The sequence below is a fragment of the Scardinius erythrophthalmus genome (genome assembly GCF_964197995.2).
Source record: "Scardinius erythrophthalmus genome assembly, chromosome: 1".
In the NCBI taxonomy this organism is placed as follows: Eukaryota; Metazoa; Chordata; class Actinopteri; order Cypriniformes; family Leuciscidae; genus Scardinius; species Scardinius erythrophthalmus.
The window spans coordinates 71,185,536-71,206,633 of record NC_138221.1 but is presented as its reverse complement, the minus strand read 5'-3'; the positions used below and the strand labels follow the sequence as shown (position 1 = coordinate 71,206,633).

Here is a 21,098-nt window from a genome sequence, read left to right as displayed (position 1 = left end):
AGCGAGAGCATCATAGCTCGTCTGAGCGAGCTGATTGTCTGTGCTGCGGCAACTGCACGAACCTATGGCGAGTTAGCAGTGGCGTGCGATTCAATGAGAGCGCTTGGCGCCCTGCTAACCTCGAGCGCGACAATTTGGACGCGGCTGAAGTGTATAAATTCAGAGAAAACTCGCCAAAGGACTTTAGGTTTAAATCGACTGAAGCGAAGTACCAGATATGAGCGAAATAGCACGGCAAGGCAACTCAGTACTCGTTCCCTTATCTCTAAAGGGAACCGAGGTTACGCAAGTAACCAAGTACGTTCCCTTACGAGAACGTTCTCTCGTACTGCGTTGCAAACGCTGTGGAAACCCAATTTAAAACGCCGTGCTATTCGCCTGTGACTGCTCTGAGGAGTCCAGGGAGCCCCGGGACTATAATAGGTAATAGGTTATATTGTTTAAGTTTCCAATTGACTGAAGATATAAGTTATTGTTACATTATGTTGTTAATAAACGTTTTAAATTTGACAATGCAGTGTGTGGTACATTGCGAACAAAGGTCAGATATTATTATATTGCATAAAAGTCTAAAAATGGCATAGCTTGTGCTTTCAAATTTTTTTTTAAATCGAGAATCGAATCGAACCGTGACTTTAGAATCGAAAATGTAATCGAATCGAGGATTTGGAGAATCGTGACACCCTTAGTGAGTAGTAATTCTGCGTGTAGTTTGGTAGAATGAAATGTCCATATTCCTTTTATATCTGCGGGACTCGCGTCGCGTGTGGAGCTGATAGCTGTCTCTTAGCAATCCTGAACTGCTTCATATCACAGTCATGATAAAAACATCTATGTATTTACTCATCCATAAACATTATTAGATCGGTCGGCTTGACGTTGACGACAAGATCCATAATTCTTAGCAAATGTTGCGTCATCGATCTACGCCTTTGTTATTGTAAATAGGTTAGTGACCCCTAGTGGCGAAAAATGCCATACTGTACGTTTAACTCAACAAATCATCCAAAACTTTTTTTATTTTTGAGAACTTTAATATATTCTCTGTCTCTTGCAAATTCTATTAAGTTTTGTATTTCTACAATTTCTCTCTCTAGATCTTCAAGCGATCGGGAAATGTCTCTAGAAGCATTGGCACAGTTGCTTATATACCCTTTTTTTCCTTAGTAAAATTGCTACACCTCCACTATTATTAGTCTTATGGCTCATAATCACTTCTACCTCCGATTCCATCATCCATTCACTTTCATTTTTCACATCACTGTGTGTTTCTTGAAGAATTCTTGCCTTATTAATTCAAAAAGCATTGCTCTTTTTCTGTAATCCCTTGCACTGTTTATGTTCAGGCTGCTCAGTCTTAAATTACTCATAAATAAGTGAATGAAAAAAGAAACTGCGCAAAACAAAAACAGAAAGTTAACAAAGAAAAAAAGAAAAATGAAAACACTTCTTTTTCATCATTTAGCATATTGGATCTCAACTTTTGAACAATTTTGAACAACCTGTACACTGTTCTGTGAGACCCCCCAGCCCTATTTCTTTCATTGCCATTCTTGCTGATTCTATAAACAATTCACGATCAGGAAAAAACTATTGTACTTGAACTCCCTTCATCCCTTTTGTGTTCTGCAAAAAAGTCTTAATTTTTTCAAGGGTATATAAGCACTCCTCACCGATCTTCTTAGAGAGACTGAGTCAGCTGAGCTCACGGATTCACTCTCTCTCCCTGTTACAGAGTCATTATGCTCCGATGGTTTCTTTAACCATCCTTTCTTCTGTCTGTTTTAATTGAACCTGTTCTTTCTTAGCTTTTTCCAAACTCTCTTTCCTCTAGTTTTTCTCTTCAGTGTCGGTGTTTTAAACAGATTGTCATCTTCAGTCATGTCAATGTCTCTTGGGATTTCTACATCCACAAAAGGGCCAGCAGCATCGTTTATTTTTTCAATGTTCTCTTCTCCTATTCCTTCCTCATTACTCTTATTCACAGTTTATTTTTGATTAATTATCTGGACATGCACGGGCAAGATCCACACTTGAAACATTTCATTGTTTCCGATGTGGCGTAAATCACATAATCAAACTCTTCAAGCCTAAACTTTATTGCGAGATCTAACTCCGCGCTCTCACTGTTTAAAATCATGTAGGCTACACTTGTCTTCGGAAAGAAACAACATGTTTTAACTGTGCCGATTTACAATTTAAAGCAATCTTTTTAACTGTGAACACAATTTTTCCACGTCTGGCCAATTCTCTCTGAATCACTTCATCTTTTATGAAAGGTGGAACACAAGATTTTTTTCGCCGGTTGCATCATAGGCATTACCGGTGTGTAAGAATCATTGCTCACTATTCCATGTGAAACGATATAATTTACTATGTTCACGTCATCTAAAAACAAAACAACTGCACTGTTCATTCTTGATGCTGACAAAACGGTTTTGTAACCAAAAACTTTCGCTACAGCTGCAGTATGCTGGACTCCTCTATAGAGCAGCGTTCCGCGGGGATAACTTTGATGCCATTCCGCCGGGTTAACTTATCAACCGGTACGCGTTCGGACGCTACCATTTCAAACAGCACACGCTGAACAACAGCGCTTTACTTTCCCTAACTCCAGCAAACCCCCCAAAATACACCAACAGCTTTGACAAAGAATAAAGAAAAGATAAAAACTTACTCCCGCAGGCAAACGCCCTCACACTCCACACACCCGTTCAGTTCAAACGCTCACGCATGCGCACACAGAGGGGGGGATATGCAAAATAATGAATGCAATGCAATATAATGCAAAATAATGAAATTCTGAGGTTTTATAAATGGCTAAACACTTACACACATACAAGTACAATGATACGTCTCCTGAACTGTGTTTTTCTGTTTTTATACCATTTTCTTTGATTGGATGTATGTGATTTTGGCATGTCCCACACGCTGCTCAGCTAACTTCAGTGAGTGTAAAAAGTGGTTAAATTACATAAAATTAAAATACTTTTTTAATGTAGGCTACTTATTGTCCTCAGCAAGTTATTTAATAAAACAAGTCATTTTGATTATGTATATTTTATTTTCATAATAATATTAAGCAGTTTGCATGTGTCCCTGAAATTGCTGTCCACCCTGTCATTATGGGGTAAACGCCCATTTAAGAAACCAACTGATGTACTCAGTGACATCTCCTCCCCCATTTGGTCTTTCTTCAGTGGAGGTTAAAACATCTGCAACACACACAATAAGTATCTACACTTATATTTCCTAATTTTCATCATATTGTGTTTGTAGTTGCGTGTTGTCAAGCTTAACATGTCCACCCTGTCATTGTGAAATATTAATTAATATAAAAACTTTTCAGAAATTCTATACATATATTTTAAACAGTGCACAGTCAGCTTCAACAGTGAATCACTTTGCTAACTGCTGTACACCATGTGCTCATTAAATACTAACTTTAGCCAAAAAATGTCCACCCTGTCACCAAGCCTTCCATGATAGGGTGGACATTTGCAACTCCTGAAAATCAGCCTGAGCCAGGCCCCTCCTTCTTCTATATTGATTAAGGGTTTTTCTAATGTTCCCTGTTCTAGTTCACCCATTAAAGCATTTGTCCACCCTGTCATGCCAAGTTCCACCCTGTCATTTTGTTGTCCACCCTGTCATGTTTAACTTTTATGATGAAAATAAACAAATTATTTTAACAAGTTAACAAAACCTTGTGAGTGATTTCTTAATAAACAAATGAGGGCCAGTTAGTATTGTTTTAAAGTTTGACTAAATATCTTTGTTGTTCGATTTTATTTAGAATAGAATGTGCAACTATCGCATATTTTATTGGGCAATACATATTTAAGCAGTAACTTCATTATTATCAAAATACTTTTACCATTAACTAAAATGTTTTGTTGGGAAAGGGACACATTATCTTTCCTCAGATCTACATTTTATAATCACTATGCAATGAAAATGTATTTATTCTACTATGAATTTGTCCGTGACAGGGTGGACATATTTTAGGGTTTGCTCGTATATTGTCAGCTTGCAGTTAATTTATAAAAAGTGCTGGAGCTTGACCAATATGCATTTCTAACAGCCTAATGTCTCCACATTAGGCACATATGAAGTTACAACATATACAACACATATGAAGTTAAATGGAAAATCTCAAGATTTTTTTTTTGTGGAAAGTCTCAAAGGCACTTTATGGTGATTTTGACCCTTTTATCCTTTCCCTGACCATGTGACTAAAACCCAGGTGTGAGACATTCAAACTAGGGTCAATTACTACAGCCTTTGAAACATGAAAAAACACTTTAGGTGAATTACAGTAATATTATAATATTAATATTTGTGAACTGTATGTACAGTAAGGGATGTATGGTCAAAATTTCACCTGTAGTAAGTCAGTCTGGTCACTAGGGAATTATTACAACCTTTGAAACATGAAAAAACACTTTAGTTGAATTACAGTAATATTTTCTTGTCAATATTCGTGTACTGTACTTACAGTAAGGGATGTGTGGTCAAAATTTCACCTGTAGTAAGTCAGTCTGGTCAATATGTGATTATTACAACCTTTGAAACATGATAAAACACTTTAGGTGAATTACAGTAGTATTTTCATATTGATATTTGTGTACTGTACGTACAGTAAGGGGGGTATTGTGATAATTTCACCTGTAGTAAGTCAGTCTGGTCACTGGGAATTACTACAACCTTTGAAACATGAAAAAAACATTTTAAGTGAATTACTTTAATTTGATTCTAAAAATATTTCTGTACTGTACATACAGTAAGACAGGTATTAGCAAAATCTCATATGTAGTAAGCCAGAGTCGTCACTTGGAACAACCACAACCTTTGAAACACGAAAAACCATTAATTATTGGACTTCGTTTGCACTGTGAGCTGAATTTGCAGCGAATATCCAACCTAAAACTAACTTTACCCCAAGTCGCAGGGCGAGGTTTCTGCTAGAAAAACAATGGTCTTAACTTTCGATTTCCTGAGAATCAAAGGAAGCGTTTCCTGTATGGGCTATACACTAAACATATAAACAACAATTTAAAATAATAACAGTAATATTAATATTAACCGAACAGAACATTAAACATAGTAAATGTAAAATAAATTTATTAATAATAACAATAAAAAAAGCACCCAACCATAAAGCATTGTTTGCCTTTTTGTTAATTTAGAAGTTTTGGTTACACTTTATTTTACAGTGTAATATTATGCAGGGTTAGGATTAGGCTAGTTGCATGTGCATAATTTACTGCACAAAAAAAATATTAGTAAAAATAAAAATATACAGTGTGTTATTACTATAGTAAGTGCATGTAATGTGTAAGAAGGGCACTGTAAAATAAATTATGACCCAAGTTTTCATCACAATAATTTCTCAGCTTTCAAATGTGTGCAGTCCTAATCCATGCATGACATTATCACCAAAACATGGTTTTCCAGGTTAATATTGTGCATATGGACTCTCTGTTTATAAAAATCATTAAACTGATGACATCCAGTTAATGCTCACAGTGTACAGCACTTTAGTTCCTCATGTGATGCAATGGGGAATTGACAGAATCTGATCTTGAATAGGATATGTATTAAATACGTATTCCCACACACACGTCATCTTTCTAATGGCGAATATGCAGAAATATTGCAATAATAAGAAAACTCTGCTTATCCGGTATTTATGATGAACTTTGTGATTGTGTAACTCTTTTCATGTATTCTGATGTATCAATATGTATTTTCCTTAATACGAACATTTCACACACACTACTGTTCAAAAGTTTGGGGTTAGTAAGATTTTTTAATGTTTTTAAAAGAAGTCTCTTCTGCTCACCAAGGCTGCATTTATTTGATAAAAAAAAAAAAAAAAAAAAAAAAAAACAGTAATTGTGAAATATTATGACAATTTAAAATGACTGTTTCTATTTTAATATATTTTAAACTGTAATTTATTCCTGTGATCAAAGCTGAATTTTCCCTTTTATGATGATTTGATGCTAAAAAAAACATTCATTATTATTATCAGTGTTGAAAACAGTTGTGCACAATTTTTTTTCAAAATTCTTTGATGAATAGAAAGTTTAAAAGAACAGCATTTATTTAAAATAGAATATTTTCTAACATTATAAATGTCTTTACTGTAACTTTTGATCAGTTTAACTCGTCCTTGATAAATAATAATAATAATGCGTTTATTTTATATAGCGCCTTTCAGGAGCCTCAAGGTCACTTTACAATAAAGTACAATATACATGACATAGAAACAAGACATGAAACTATACAAATAAGCAGAGAAGGACAACATAATAGATAGTGGTACATAAACATAGAAATCAGATCATAAAGTCAGGGGTCAGGAAAACAAATAGCAAAAAGATATGTTTTAAGTTGGTTTTTGAAATCATGCAATGATGAAAGGTCACGGATGTGTTGGGGGATAGAATTCCAGAGAGTTGGGGCAGCAACACAAAAGATGATAGTTTGTGTCTACGGATCATCAACAGACCGGTATTGGAGGATCTAAGTGTGCGAACTGGGGAGTAGGTATGGATGAGATCAGAAATGTAGGAGGGTGCAAGACCATTAAGTGCTTTGAATGTGATAAGGAGTATCTTGTATTGAATACGGAAGTGTACTGGTAGCCAATGAATTCTGTGTAAAATCGGAGTAATGTGAGAAGATTTCTTTGTGTAAGTGGGGGGGCCAAGATGGCGGCATGAGAGGTGGATGCTTTTGCTGATGCTCCTGCCTCACTCAATATAAAACTCATCATTTGTTCAGTTGAGTGCGTAATTTAATGCATTTTGGCAATGTAACCTGAGGTACTATGTCATTAGAAACTTTTTGGCCTGATTCTTTTGTGAAAATGCCGAAACCATCGAAGAAACTCGAGAAAAAGGATCTACCTGAGGGCGCAGCTAGCGAGGATTGCCACACGAGCGACGATGTTGGCCAACTTGATCCAGCGTTATCTAGGGCGCTACAGGAGATGACTGATAAAATCACAAAGGTGATTGACGAAAGGCTTGGGTCGCTTGCGCAGACTATTCAAGCCCATTCCCAACAACTTGAGCAAACGACGGGTAGACTTAATGAAGCCGAGAACAGAATTGCTGAGGCCGAGTCGTCGGTTGATACCGCGAACGCGCGGCTTCAGTCTCTCGCGCGCCAAGTTTCGTCTCTCGCCGAACACCTGGATGATATAGAAAATCGAGGGCGGAGGAAAAATGTACGTATCATTAGCCTTCCTGAAAATGCTGAAGGAACTAATCCGACCGCATTTCTTCAGACCTGGATCCCAGAGTTCCTCGGCATTGAGACAAAGTCGGGGATGCTTAAGCTGGAGAGAGCTCATCGCATCTCTATGCCGAAAGCCGACGCCAAGGGTAGGCCTCGTCCGCTTATTGTTCGCTTCCACAACTTTCAAGATAAGCAGCGGGTTGTGGATGCCAGCAGACGCGAGGCACAAAAGGGAGATCTGATGTACAACAGCTGTAAAATATCGTTTTATCAGGATTTTTCCGCTGATGTTCAACGCAAGCGAAAGGAGTTTTATGCGGCGCGGCAAAAGCTACAGCAGATGGGAGCTCAATATGTCATGCTTTACCCAGCCATGGTCATGCTAACTCCGAGTTACCATCGGTAAAGTTACTAAAGTTTGCGAGTCCCCTGGTGAAGTTCTGGCCTTTATTGACTCGACAAAGTGAACATTTTGTCTTGAATGGAGGTGGACTGTATCTGATGGTTTTAGGTAGGCTTAAATAATTTTATGGATCGTTTTGTTTCCCGCCTGCCTTAGTGGTATGTCTAAAAAGTAGTCCTATCCTAATTTTTGTTCTGCTTGATTTCGTACTCTCTAATCTGTCAATGAGTGAGACAGGTTGCGTTAAAGTGCATGGTTTCTTGAGTTGTTCAGTGTTTATCAAGTAGCCATATCTCTTTGAGGTTTGCAAGAGCCTTTTGCGCTGAACGGCGCTTTGTTGGTGCGCATCGTTCCCCTTGTTATGGGGGAAATACCCCTTGTAAAAGTATTGTTCACTGTTTTTTTGTTTCTTTTTGTTTTTTGTTTTTTTATGATATTTGTTATAATGTTCACTGTTGAAGCTTGGGCAGGCTCTTTTTCATTTGAGTACTTAATCTGTTACTTTATATAGGAGGAGCACTTCCATATCTGTATTTGCTCTATACATTAAAATTCTTTGTGTAAGTGAGGACCCTAGCTGCAGAGTTCTGAATATATTGGAAAGTATAAAAGTATTGATTTATTTTATTTCTTTCCCCCAAATATAAAATTAAAATTCTTACTGACCCCAAACTTTTAAACGGTAGTGTTTAATGTTACAAAAGCTTTAGATTTCAGATAAATGCTGTTCATTTGAACTTTCTATTCATCATAGCATCATGAAATTAAAATTTAAAAAACTGTTTTCAACATTGATAATAATAATGAATGTTTCTTGAGCATCAAATCATCATATTAGAATGATTTCTGAAGGATCATGTGACACTGAAGACTGGAGTAATGATGCTGAAAATTCAGCTTTGATCACAGGAATAAATTACACTTTACTGTTTATTCACATAGAAAAACATTATTTTAAATTGTAATAATATTTCACAATATTACTGTTTTTGCTTGTATTTTTAATCAAATAAATGCAGCCTTGGTGAGCAGAAGAGACTTCTTTTAAAAACATTCAAAATCTTACTGACCCCAAACTTTTGAACGGTAGTGTATAGGCTATGGTTTAATATGAACAAATATCACACAGTATTATACATGTTTGGTATCATTTGAAATGTCTCAGTGCGACTGGTACAAAGGTCTCATTCCCACCGAAGTAAACCAAAAAGGTAATAAGGTGTGGAGAGTTTAGAGATATCTGGTTAACAGCTTAGGGTGTGCCCCCATGTAAATCAACCTCTGTCCCCAGTAAGTCTGGGACGGTGATTAACGCAAATTCCCACTGTGAACTCATGTTTGCATTTGAAAAGAGGTTTCTGCCTTGGTCTGAGTATTTAGGGAGATGCTGAAGACGGCTCGTGGCGATTTGTAGCTCAGATCAGCCGGTGATGTAGCCTGACATCGTCATACTCAGATTCTAATCAGAATGTGAGTCTGATACTGCTCCATTGGGCTGTGATTATGGGGCATGAAGTTTCATAAACAAAGTTCAGGAGGAGCACGTTCAAATAATCAATCCAATCAACTTGTCATCAAACAATTACCATGTCTACCCTAACAGCATGAGAGGAAGCATATATTTATTCACTCTGTCAACTCACCTAACATTCCTTGACAGTTTTCAGCATCCCTCCACTCACTCTTGGCCTGTTCTTCCACAGCCAGGAATACGGGGGGAGTACTTTGGGTTCAGGCCGAATACCGAGCTCGGAGCCTCTCCTCGGACAGCACGCCAAATATGCATTCATTCTATCTGACTTATTTGTAAGTATGAACTCGTGAAATCTCAATTCTCCAGCGGCTGTCATCTTTGTTGTAAACAAATTCAATCCAACTCAACCAAACCATCATCGTATAAAGCCCGCCCTGACAATTTGATTGGTCCGAACAGCTTTTGTTCGAGCATAATGGCTCCACAATGGATCAAGTCCAGACCGAAATATTCCGACCTAAAATTTTTGTGGGCGGGGCTAAGTGCGGCTGGCATTCAGGTTACCGGTGATGCTGAGAGTGGCCAAAACTCTCAGCATCATGTATTTTCTGATGTCAGGTTCGCATTTTTTCTCTTTATTCTAGAGCATCTGATGTTTTGTATTTATTATCTTTGAACTGATTATGAAATTGTCAGGATACATTTACCTGGCATAATAAATTGTTACATTTGATTTATTCCGACTGACTCTGAAATAATTTTTTAGTTAATAATAATCATTAAAAACTTTTTCATTTATGGAGTCAGATGAAATAAATCTCTACTTCGAGAGTATTAAAACGAGCCAGTGCATATTGGCATGCGATAATTGCATCAGCTGCTCTGCTTGCAGCACGAGCATATAACGAGCAGCAGGTGCGTCGCATATTGTTTTAAGCTGAGGAGCCGAACAGCGATGGTCAGCAACCGTGGTGACGGGACGTTATGTCTCCCGTGCCCTCCTTAAGGGAACGAGGGTTACATTAGTAACCGAGACGTTCCCTTTCAGTCGCTCACGTTCGACGTAACGTTGACGTGATAACGTAATTGGGATCCCATGGAAAACGCCACGGTTGCTGCCACATCCAGCGCCCTACGCAAGACTCTCAGACCCCCAACTGTCTGGGGCGGAAGACCTGCGTAGAGGGAGTTCAAGTGCTGTTCCGTTATACCCCACACAGTGGAACTCTGGGATAACACTGGGAAAGCGCATACGGAAGAATACGCATATGGGATCGCCGCACGGATCACCACATATGGAACCCAACCTAGCACAAGTTACACAAGCATACAAGCACTGGGCCTGGCGCCGGACGCTCCGCAACGTCTGACTGCCGAAGGGGTGTGGAGGAACTCACCAAGTGGGGAACTCGACTGGGGCCAGAAAGTGCACGTATCCGCTCCACGTGGAAGGGAGCGCAAGATGTACTGCTAACAATTCGAGGCAGTTGATGTGCCAATGAAGTTGAGGCTCCGTCCACAGACCTGAAGCTGCATGCCCGTTGTAAGTGGCCCCCCAGCCGGTGGCAGAGGCATCCGTTAAGACCACAAAATGCCTGGACACTTGTTCTGGGGGAACACCTGCCCCTTGTTCTAGGGGAACACCAGGAGCTAAAGTCCGACCACAAGCTGAGAGTTTGGCGACAGTGCGGAGTCACTTGGACCCGGCACGAGCCAGTGTTGGAGCGGCCTCATATGAAGCAATCCGAGTGGCCTTACCGCGGCTGCAGATGCCATATGCCCCAGGAGCCTCTGAAACAACTTCAGTGGTGCCACTGTCCTGCGTCTGAGTGGGTTCACGAAGTTCAACACTGACTGGACACGGGCCTCTGTGAGGCGCGCTGTCATGTTGATCGAGTCCAACTCCATACTGAGAAAAGAGATCCTCTGCCCAGGGGTGAGTTTGCTCTTTTCCCAGTTGACCCGAAGCCCTAGGTGGCTGAGGTGACTGAGCACATGTCCCTGTGTTCGCACAACTGCTCTCTCGACTGGGCAAGGATAAGCCAGTCTTCGAGGTAGTTGAGAATGCGAACACCACGCTCGCATATGGGAGCAATGGCCGCCTCCGCGACTTTCTTGAAGACATGGAGCGACAGGGCCAACCCAAAGGGTAAGACTTTGTACTGATATGCCTGTCCCTTGAACGCAAAGCGAAGAAACGGTCTGTGTCGAGGGAGAATCGAGACATGAAGTACGCGTCCTTCAGGTGGATCGCTGCAAACCAATCTTGGGGAAGGATGCATTTGAAAATGCATTTCTGCGCAAGCATCTTGAAAGGCAACCAGAGAAGGGACCGGTTCAGGACACGCAGGTCCAAGATAGGCTCGTTTTAATACTCTCGAAGTAGATTGGACTCTCAAAGCGATCCCAATTACGTTGTCACGCCGACGTTACGTCGAACGTGAGCGGCTGAAAGGGAATCAATGTCAATCAAGTCTTCTTCACTGTGATTTGTTCTGGTGATTAGTTTGTTATGATCTAATCATATGACTGGTAGTTCTACTGTGTTAAGCACTTTTTGGGTAAGTCTACATCAGGGGTGCCCAATCCTGCTCTTGCCGATCGACTGTCCTGCACAGTTCATCTCCAACCCTAATCAAACACACCTGACTTTAATTTTCAAATGATCCTGAAAACATTAATTGGTTGCTTCAGGTGTGTTTGATTAGGGTTGGAGATGAACTGTGCAGGACGGTCGATCGGCAGGAGCAGGATTGGGCACCCCTGGTCTACATGATCTCTAACCTGAGCATCCATAGTCTGCATTTTTTTTTTTTTACATTTTATGTTGAATATTCATTTTTGACCACTTCTGAGGCCATTACATAAAATATTTCTATCACAATCCCTTTAACATTTAAGGCATGTAACACTTCCTTTATTCTTATACAAAGCACTATCATACATGAGATACACTAAGAACTTTTTTAAAGTTAAAAAATAACATTAAAAATGTTGAAACCAAAACCTGCACAGACCAAAACAAATAGTTAAATCAATTGTCTTCCAACCTTATTAGTAGGTTTTTAATTTCCCCTTCCTTACGATATCAAAAAAGAGCTACAATAAATCATTTGCAGTGTCTACAGACACCATCTTGCATTTAAAGTTTTACTTTGAAATACAAATCTCAGTATATCTATATGTATTTATGATATCTGTGAGGGAAATACAGTAAATTATACACAAAATATATCAAGTTACCAGTCACATTGAATAGAGTAACAAACTAATTCTCACTATCAATGTACAGTGCTGATGTTAATATACCAGTGAAAATGGCTTTTCAGCTATACAGGACTTAAACATCTTCTCCACCTTAAATGTAATTTGCACCTAAAGACAGATATTGGGCCATCTGCCTTGTCTATCCAAAATGTACATAAATTTGTCTATTTTTGTACAGTAATTTTGTATGCAAAAGGTCCTTTAAAAGTGAAGCCCAGGTAAAATGTGACATTCTCATTGTTATGGGGTACTGAGGATGACTTGAGAGCTGGGATATGAAATTTCATTCCTTTGGGACCCTCTAGAAAAACCTTCTCATCCTCCGTCCAGCCTGTGACACATCTCAGCAATTTAGAGATTTCTGGCATTTTCCAAACTTCTCCACTAAACCATTTCAGGCGTTTTTCTGAAACAGACAGCAGTTTTGTGATTGTTTCAAACTTGCTCTTGTGGACAAACTTTTCAAATCCAGTCCCATTGCTCAGGAAGAAATGAGTGTAGATCCTCTTTTTCCTTGGAGAGATGTCCTTCAGTTTCTTGTCGTAGTTCCTCTGGAGATATTCAACAGCAGAGAGAACAGTTTCATACTTGTGTTCTTTCTCCACTTCTGTGTCATGCTCTTCTGGCCAGAAAAGTAAGACAAGTAAGAAAAGAGCACTTGGCAAGCATCTCTGTTTCTCTTTAGGAAATTGGTGACTCAGCTTTTGTAGATTCTGAAATGCAGCCAGCTTAGAAGACTGAGCTGAGAGGCAACTTAAAGCAAAGTGCGATGCTATGTAATTGACAAGGTCCGCTTGTGGCATTTGTGCCCTCATAGGATTGCTTGGGTAAAGTGAAATAATTTGCTCCAGAACACTCACAGGGTTACCATCTTTCTGGTTTGTTAGGAGGGAAAAAATTGTTGTGAAATTTCCCCCACCATGATAATAAATCAACATGCGTTTCATGAGAGGATTTAACATCCCTTGGTTTTGATCTGTAATAAGAGAAGCACCACTGAAGTATTTGCCATAAGCAGAAGACTTATTCACCAGCCAGTGCATGGAATTCTTTATGGTCCTCTCCACAGTGTCAGATGTCTTCTCCTCATCGGTTTTCAGGTCAGTCTGGAAGTAACTCAAGTCTTCCGAAATCCATTCCAGTGCTTCCAGCATTATTTTTTTGAGGTTTTTCAGCTTCCAATGAAAATGTGCCCATGGTTCTTCTATCTCAGAGGGAATGTAATCTGTAAGGAGGTATTTAATTAATTCTGAAAACTTTCTTCTTGAGAACACATGAAGAGTGCGCATTAGATTCAGCAATGCACATCCTACCTCTACTACTCCAACAAATCCAGCATTGTTCATGGTGTCATTGTCCTCAACTGCTGCATTCTTGCATTCCTGGAAACATTCAATGGCTTTTAGTGCCGTTTCCAAAGCATCTACTGTGTTTTCAGGTGTTTTTTCATTCTGCTCCAGGGCTTTACATTTTGCTGCAAACCACTGCCTGTACACCTGACCTCTGGTATCAAGAATGTAGGAATTCTTTGGCCTTTTCTCTACTGCAGTTTTTGCCCACTTTTCTGCTTCTTCAAATCTGTCATGTTTGTAATTGAGTCGAGCCAGTTGCTGAGCAAATAATGCATCCTCATTAAAACGCTTGTAAGCAGCTTTTAGAAGCTCAATGGCTTTATCTGGACACTCTTTCTCTCTCACAAGTTCAATTAGGGGAGAGAAAAAGCTGTCAAATTGATCACCTTTGCTGATCCTGTGACGTGTCATGAACAGATCTCGTAAGAACTTCATGTACTGATCTTTACCAAACCTGTGCTCAAAGAGCACATCGTTGTTGAGAAGATCCAAAGCAAGATCACTTTGTTGTTGTTTGTCACCCAGAAATTGTTGGAGGATTTCCTTTGCAACCAGTGGATGAATGATTCTGATGGAGTTAATGTAGGTGTTTTCATCCCTCAAGTGTATTAAGACCAATTTAGCTTGCTCACTTAGAGAAGTCTCAAAGGCATGTCGTCGAAACCTATCCACGTGGATGGACAGAGGCAAGAGAGCTTCGCAATGTGACTGAGAGATGAATGAGTTCTGCACGTAAGTGTTGAGCAATGCCACATACAGAACAAGCTTAGTAACCACAGAGTTGTGGTCAATGTCTTGCAGTAAATGCTTGACAAACTTCTTCACATATTCAGCAATTTTGTGGCTCTCGAATTCCTCACTCATCAGGACAAATGTTAGAATGAATTCTGGCTTGAACTGCTTTTCAAGACTTTGTCGTTTTTTGGAAAACTGCTTTTTTTCAGTCTCTGAAAGTTTATGAGTATTAGAAACATTCTGTTGAGGTGATTCCTTGCACATCTTCTCTGGATTGTGCGATCGCCTACAACTTAGCAGAATGAAGCAGAGAGTTCCACGTGCTATTTTCTTGGTATTGACAGCCACTTCCAATTCATTCTTTACATCTTCTAAATACTCTTGATCACAGTCTTCAAATAGCAGGAGAACAGGGAGGCATTTTTGGGGATCTTTTTCTTCGTATTCCCGAAGCCAAACAGCATCTTCTGAAACAACCGATGCAGATTTTGAATGATTTACAACGGCACACCTTAGATCCCTTCGGTTATTCCATAGTACCTGCCTTGCCACTGTACTGCCGCCACTGCCAGGATGATGGTATATGTTGATGCAGCTGATGGGTTCCCGATCCAAACTCCAACAGAGACAGTCTTTCATCATACTGTTGACATCATTGTAAGCATCTCTTTGAATAACCTCCCCAATGATTTTTTTATCTGCAAGCCAGAGATTCATCCAAGTTACTTTTCCTCCATGGTAAAACTGCTGCTCAATCTTCTCCTTTTCAGATTCCATGACATCGGGACTAGTTTCTTCACAGTGGTTTAGACTCAGAATCTCCAATGAACATCTTGTTTCCTCCTCTCGAGTATCAAGGAAACACTCCCCTTTGGCATGGATCGGTAATCGTTTGGTGGCCAGTGTAGCGGTAGGCTGGACCTGTTGGAGGGTTGCATTTACCTGACTTAGTGTCATCCCAACAACACTTGAACTGTTTACTGTTTCCATTTCACAGGATTCTAGAGCAAACCTCTGCCAGTCCTTGAAATTCTCCTCCGATTCAGCAAGGCAGATAATGTCTTCATGTCCTTCCATGTCAGTGAAGAACTCAAAGAACGTGTTTAGGAATGGTTTGTCAACAGGGGAAGTAAGAAGGAAGATCACTTGAAAGGTTCCTTTTGGCAAGATATCTTTGCAGATCAGTGACACAATCTTTTAGAAGGGTTCTTTTTGTTTTGACCCAGGTCTTCTCATCACAGGGAGGCTCGTTGCCTTTATAATCGCTCCGCCCATTGCAAAATATCCAGCTGGTTTGATCAAACAGACGCAGATGACTCTCAAAGTCTCGGATGCTCAAGCCGCTGGGAATTTTGTAGTTCTGCATGAAATGGCGGTTCACTACATGGTTCTTATTGTATTCATGGCATAACCCAGACACATTGGAATCTGGATCAAAGTCAAACACACAGAAGATGTTCATGTTCAGCAAAAAATCTATGTGTTGCAGATCCTTCTCATGAAATTGATTGGTGACAAGTATGTGCCATTTTTCCTTGTCCATTATTTTATTTCCACCTGTTATGAGCATTTTGAGCTTTTTTCCCAGGTTCTGGCACAGTTTTGGTGCTGTGAAATTATCAGTTTTCTCTGCCTCTTCTCTCTGAGCATCCCTAAAACTGATCTGTTGATAGAACTCATTCAGGTCAGCCACTGGTTCAGTTTTAGAACCCACTCTCCGATAAGCGGTTTTCTTCTCTAACTGAACTTTGTTTGCCTTCTCATTAAAATTTGGCAGGCTAACAGAGAACACCTTATTCTTCACTATGCTCACTGCTGGCTTAATATCAACCTCCACAACATAGTGTTCCACGTTGCTTTTTGAACCAACTACTTTAACAAACTGAGGTTCACCAATACATAGTCGTACAAGTTCGCTATCAGAGCTAGAGAAACTCCTCTCAATGTAATCTAATGAATCATAGTATACATCTTTTTCCTCGACAGGAACACCAATGATTTCACCATGTACATAACCAGTGTCACCTCTACTGTCCATGACACCAAAATGTATTGTGCCATTTGTACGAACATTCATACAACCAGTAGCAAACTTCAGCACTTCCTTTGCGAACTTGGACTGTAGTCTTTGACGGTCCAGTGTTGCAGCAGTGGCAAATGACTTGTACTCATGACATGGAATAATAAAATCACTAACCCCTGATTCTGGTAAGAGTACACTGTTCTTAACATATGTAAAATCACCTTTCATATCAAAAGGTCGTAGTTTTGAATCTCTTTTTGTTACAGTAAGTACAGAATCTTCTTCCTTGTTATTGTCTTCATTGACATCGGCTCTTGTGTCAATACTATTAATTGCACTTGCTCCAAGGTCATTTTTTCCAGAAGACTGTTTGTGTAAATTATCATGTTGTCGTTGGGCTTTTTGTGAATTAATTACTAACTCATCTCTTTTTTTGATTATCAAAAGCGCAGGCCCGGATTTCATTCCAGTCTCTTTTTTCAGATATTCTTCTGATAGTTCACGAAGGATTCGACCATCTACTTCCTCTTCATGAAGTTTTTTGATGTATGTTTCTTTAATTCCTATTGATCTTAACCAGTTGCTCACCATAGACTCAGTCCATGTCTCCAGTGGAGGATCCTCTGGCTTTTCTGCAAACCAAAAAATAGCTCAAGGTGAGATATTTTACTTTAAAACAATGGCTAGTAAGTGCTGTAAAACAACATTATACTTGCCCATTGTTTAATGGCTTCTAATGATCAGTCACAGGACAAATGTAGACACCTTTACATTGAAGACCTTGAAGAATAGAAATGACATTGTTAAAACAGAGACATTTTTAAGCAGTCAACAATACACTCATCTGAATTTTGAATTTCAGATTAATTTCATCATTAAATAAATGTACAATAAGGGGAGTGAGTAAACAAAAAGTTGCATTAATTTATTTATGCTATTGTCACGATTTGGACTTGTCTTGGTCACGTTTCATGTCATTAGGTGTGTTCGACAGCGGCTGGATGTAACCCATCGGCGAGAGTAGCCGCGTGCAGGTAGGGAGGAGCTGCAAACGGAGACGTTAAGTTGGACACTTTCTGGTTCCCGTAGTGACCGCTCACGTGGTGTTTGTATACTTTACCACAGCTGAAGTGAAATAAATGCAATATTTGCCAAATAATACACGGATGTTTCAGAGACATTTTCATTCAATACTTTATGTACTGCTTCATACAGCGTCTGTTTGAACAAGAATAAAGTTCAACATAAGCTACTATCAATGAAGTGGAGTTTTTTAATCAGTTTTAATTTGATAAACATGACACAATATACCATTGCAACTACATTTACTGTTATACAAAACTGATTTGTGAGCTTTAGAGGAACTAAAGGTGTTTGAATAAACATGAAACACACGTGATTGTTGTCATGCAGTGAATCCGGCCAATCGTGGAACAGCTGTGTCCGTCATCAGCCCTCGTGCAGCCCAGCGCAGCCACTCTTGAGAAGCTGCGCTGGCTGAGTTCTCCGGCTACTCTCGAATCGCTCTCGCGGTACTTTGATGGCACACGTCACAGTCACGTGGCGTCGGCGCTGTATCAAGTCGGACAAAATTTCTAACCGGCATGCACTGCTTCAAGTCAGCCGCCGATCGGTCTGCGCAGAGCTGCATGAAGTCGAACAAGCCTATTGTCATGTTGCTGTCTTGTCATGTGATTCCCTGTTAGTCATGTGATCCTGCCATGTGTTCCCTTGTCTGTGTCATGTTGTCATTGGTTCATTGTTCACAGGTGTCCCTTGTCTTGTCATTAGTCTGTGTATTAATATTAGTATATTAGTATCTTCATATTATTAAAATTACTATGATTATTATTATTTTTTATAAATTATTTATTAACATTGTTTTTTTTAGCCCTCTATCTGCCTGGTATTAAATCTTGCTGCCTCTATTTGGGTTTTACATTTAAAAAAAAAAAAAAAACAGCATATTGTGTCAATTAGATACTTTAATTTTTTATTGACATGGCAGTATGTAGCAAAAATGACAGTGCTCTTAACAACAGAGGTTAGCTGAATACATTAATAAATAACAATTGACACTGAACACGATTTAGATGTAATGAAGACCAAGTTCCAGTGAAATATCTTCACAATCCCATATGATGTCTTTACGTCCTTTATTATGTGTGCATTCTGAGACGCAGTTGCTTTCTGCAGATGATGAGGTTATAGTATGTGACAGCATCTGAAATAAACAATTGAGTTTAGAGTTACATTGTGTGTCTTCCATTTGTTCATGAAGGCCAAAATTAGAAAAAAATGGACAGCCCTTTACCATATTAAAAGGAAAAAGTGATATAAAGTCATGGTATAGATTTAATGGTTTTTTTTTTTGTGACTGGGTATGTTTAGGCATTAAGTCATAATTGAAAAAAAATTAAACAATATGGATCATAAAATCCATATCCCTGTTATTTACTTTGTGGATAAGAGAAGATGAGTATCCTTTAACTGAACAGAGCTGCTCACTCTTACATGCTTTGTTAAATTAAAAAGAGAAAAATGTATGATTGTTAGGAAATTATTGTTACAGTTTTTAAAAAGTTATATTTTATAGACATTTTAAGAAAGAAATCATTTACCTGTTGAGAGTATGTTGAATGTCTGTGTAGTAACTGTGGTTGTATAGCTGAGCTCCAGAAAATCAGTATTGAGGTGGATTTGACAGTTATAAATTTGAAAAACAAAAAGGCGAGAATAAAGAACCCTAAACTCTAACACAAAGAACCATTTCAGCATATAAAGGGTTCTTCAGGACGATACGGTACTAAATAGAACTATTACTGTATATTTGTATAGCGCTTTTCACAATACAGATTGTATCAAAGCAGCTTCACAGTATTAAATTAAAATAATACAACAAGGTTTGTTTCTAGTGGAATTTATTGATTGATAAAATTAAATTAAATATCCCCAAAATATCCCCAACTGAGCAAGCCAAAGGCAACAGTGACAAGGAACCGAAAAAAACTCCATCAAGTGACCTAATAGTGACCTGAAACTCCATCAAGTGACCTAATAGTGACCTGAAACTCCATCAAGTGACCTAATAGTGACCTGAAACTCCATCAGGTGACCTAGTGGAGGAAAAAAAAAAAACTTGGGAGAACCCAGGCTCAGTCGGGGGCCAGTTCTCCTCTGGCATTTATGAACTAGAGGCCGGATTGTAGTTTGAACTGTAAGATTAAAAATATTATATGAAAGCCTGGCTGAAGAGATAAGTCTTTAATCTAGTTTTAAACTGGGAGAGCGAGTCTGAGCAACGAACAGTATCAGGAAGGCTATTCCAGAGTTTTGGAGCTAAATGTGAAAATGCTCTCCCTCCTTTGGTGGATCTGGATATCCTAGGTATGACCAAAAGCCTCGAATTTAGTGATCTTAAAGAGCGCAATGGATTATAGGGCGATAGAAGATCCGTTAAATAGACTGAAGCTAAGTCGTTTAGGGCTTTATAAGTCAGTAGCAATACCTTGTAATTAATACGGAACTTTATAGGTAACCAATGTAGTGATGATAAAATGGGTGCATCTTTACATGCATCTTTACTGCGTGTAAAGAACCTTTAAAGAACCATCTTTTTTTAGAGTGCATGACAGAAAGGAGTCAGGCTGCAGTGAGAGTGCCCATGAGGACCTCAGTTCACTGCCGAAAGCAAATGCAAATGGGCACATAAGAGTTAAAACTGGACCATTGAGCAATGTAAGAAGGTTGCCTGGTCTGATTTCTATTAGATCAGGTGGATGGCTGCATGTGCGTTGTTTACCAGGGGAAGAGATGGCAGCAAGATGCACTATGGGAAGAAAGCAGGCTGATGGATCAGTGTTATTATCTGGGCAATGATCTGCTGGGAATTTTTGGGTCCTGGCATTGATGTGGATGTTACCTGTGTTTTCTGTCATTCTTTGCGAAGTCTTTTATGTTCAATGTTACACTGACATTCTGAGCCCTTGTATCCTGGTTTCCCATGTCTTAGTTTTGATCTTATATTGTCTATTTTCATGGATTTCCCTGTTTGCCTGTGTTTTCTGCCCTGGTATTTATTGTCAGGATTATCTGAACGGTGTTATGACCAATTGCCTGTTACATGGATTATGATTCTGGATTGTCCAATAAAGCTGCATTTGGATCTTCACCCAATCTCAGAACAGTCCGTAACAGAATACTTTGCCAACTACAGATCCAGCAGTCTCTTTAGATCCAGAACCATCATGGGCCCAGTCAACCAACTCTTTCATCTTAAGCAGCGTAACCTATCAATTGAGGAATATGTCTAGCAATTTTGTGAGTTGTCATTTCAGGTACCATTTGATAAAATTGCACTGAAGGCAAGGCAAGGCAAGTTTATTTATATATCACATTTCATACACAATGGTAATTCAAAGTGCTTTGCATAGAAGAAATTAAAATAATCAAAAGAAATAAGAATAATTAAAACAGTTTAGAATAAATAAAAAGCGCAGAACAAATAAATAGAACAAATAAAAATAAAATAGAACAAATAAAAATAAAATAAAATACAGTACAAATAGTTGGGACGAACAGTGGCACAGTGCT

The 21,098-nt window shown here is 39.0% G+C and overlaps 2 protein-coding genes across 2 annotated transcripts in view; both read right to left on the bottom strand.

The window, feature by feature from the left end:
- Positions 1-2,741, bottom strand: part of LOC308690437 (sterile alpha motif domain-containing protein 9-like) — a gene marked incomplete at its 3' end in the record, with an annotated part of 69,032 nt that extends 66,291 nt beyond the window's left edge. Inside the window, exon 1 of the mRNA XM_081364848.1 lies at positions 2,678-2,741. The remainder of the gene's footprint in view (positions 1-2,677) is intronic.
- Positions 2,742-12,559: 9,818 nt separating this feature from the next.
- On the bottom strand, positions 12,560-17,225 carry LOC308696584 (sterile alpha motif domain-containing protein 9-like; the record flags this gene model as incomplete). Its single annotated transcript, XM_081375404.1, is given in 3 exon segments — positions 12,560-15,671; positions 15,673-17,137; positions 17,222-17,225. Coding segments are annotated over 3 exon segments (4,581 nt in total).
- Between the last annotated feature and the right edge of the window lie 3,873 nt (positions 17,226-21,098).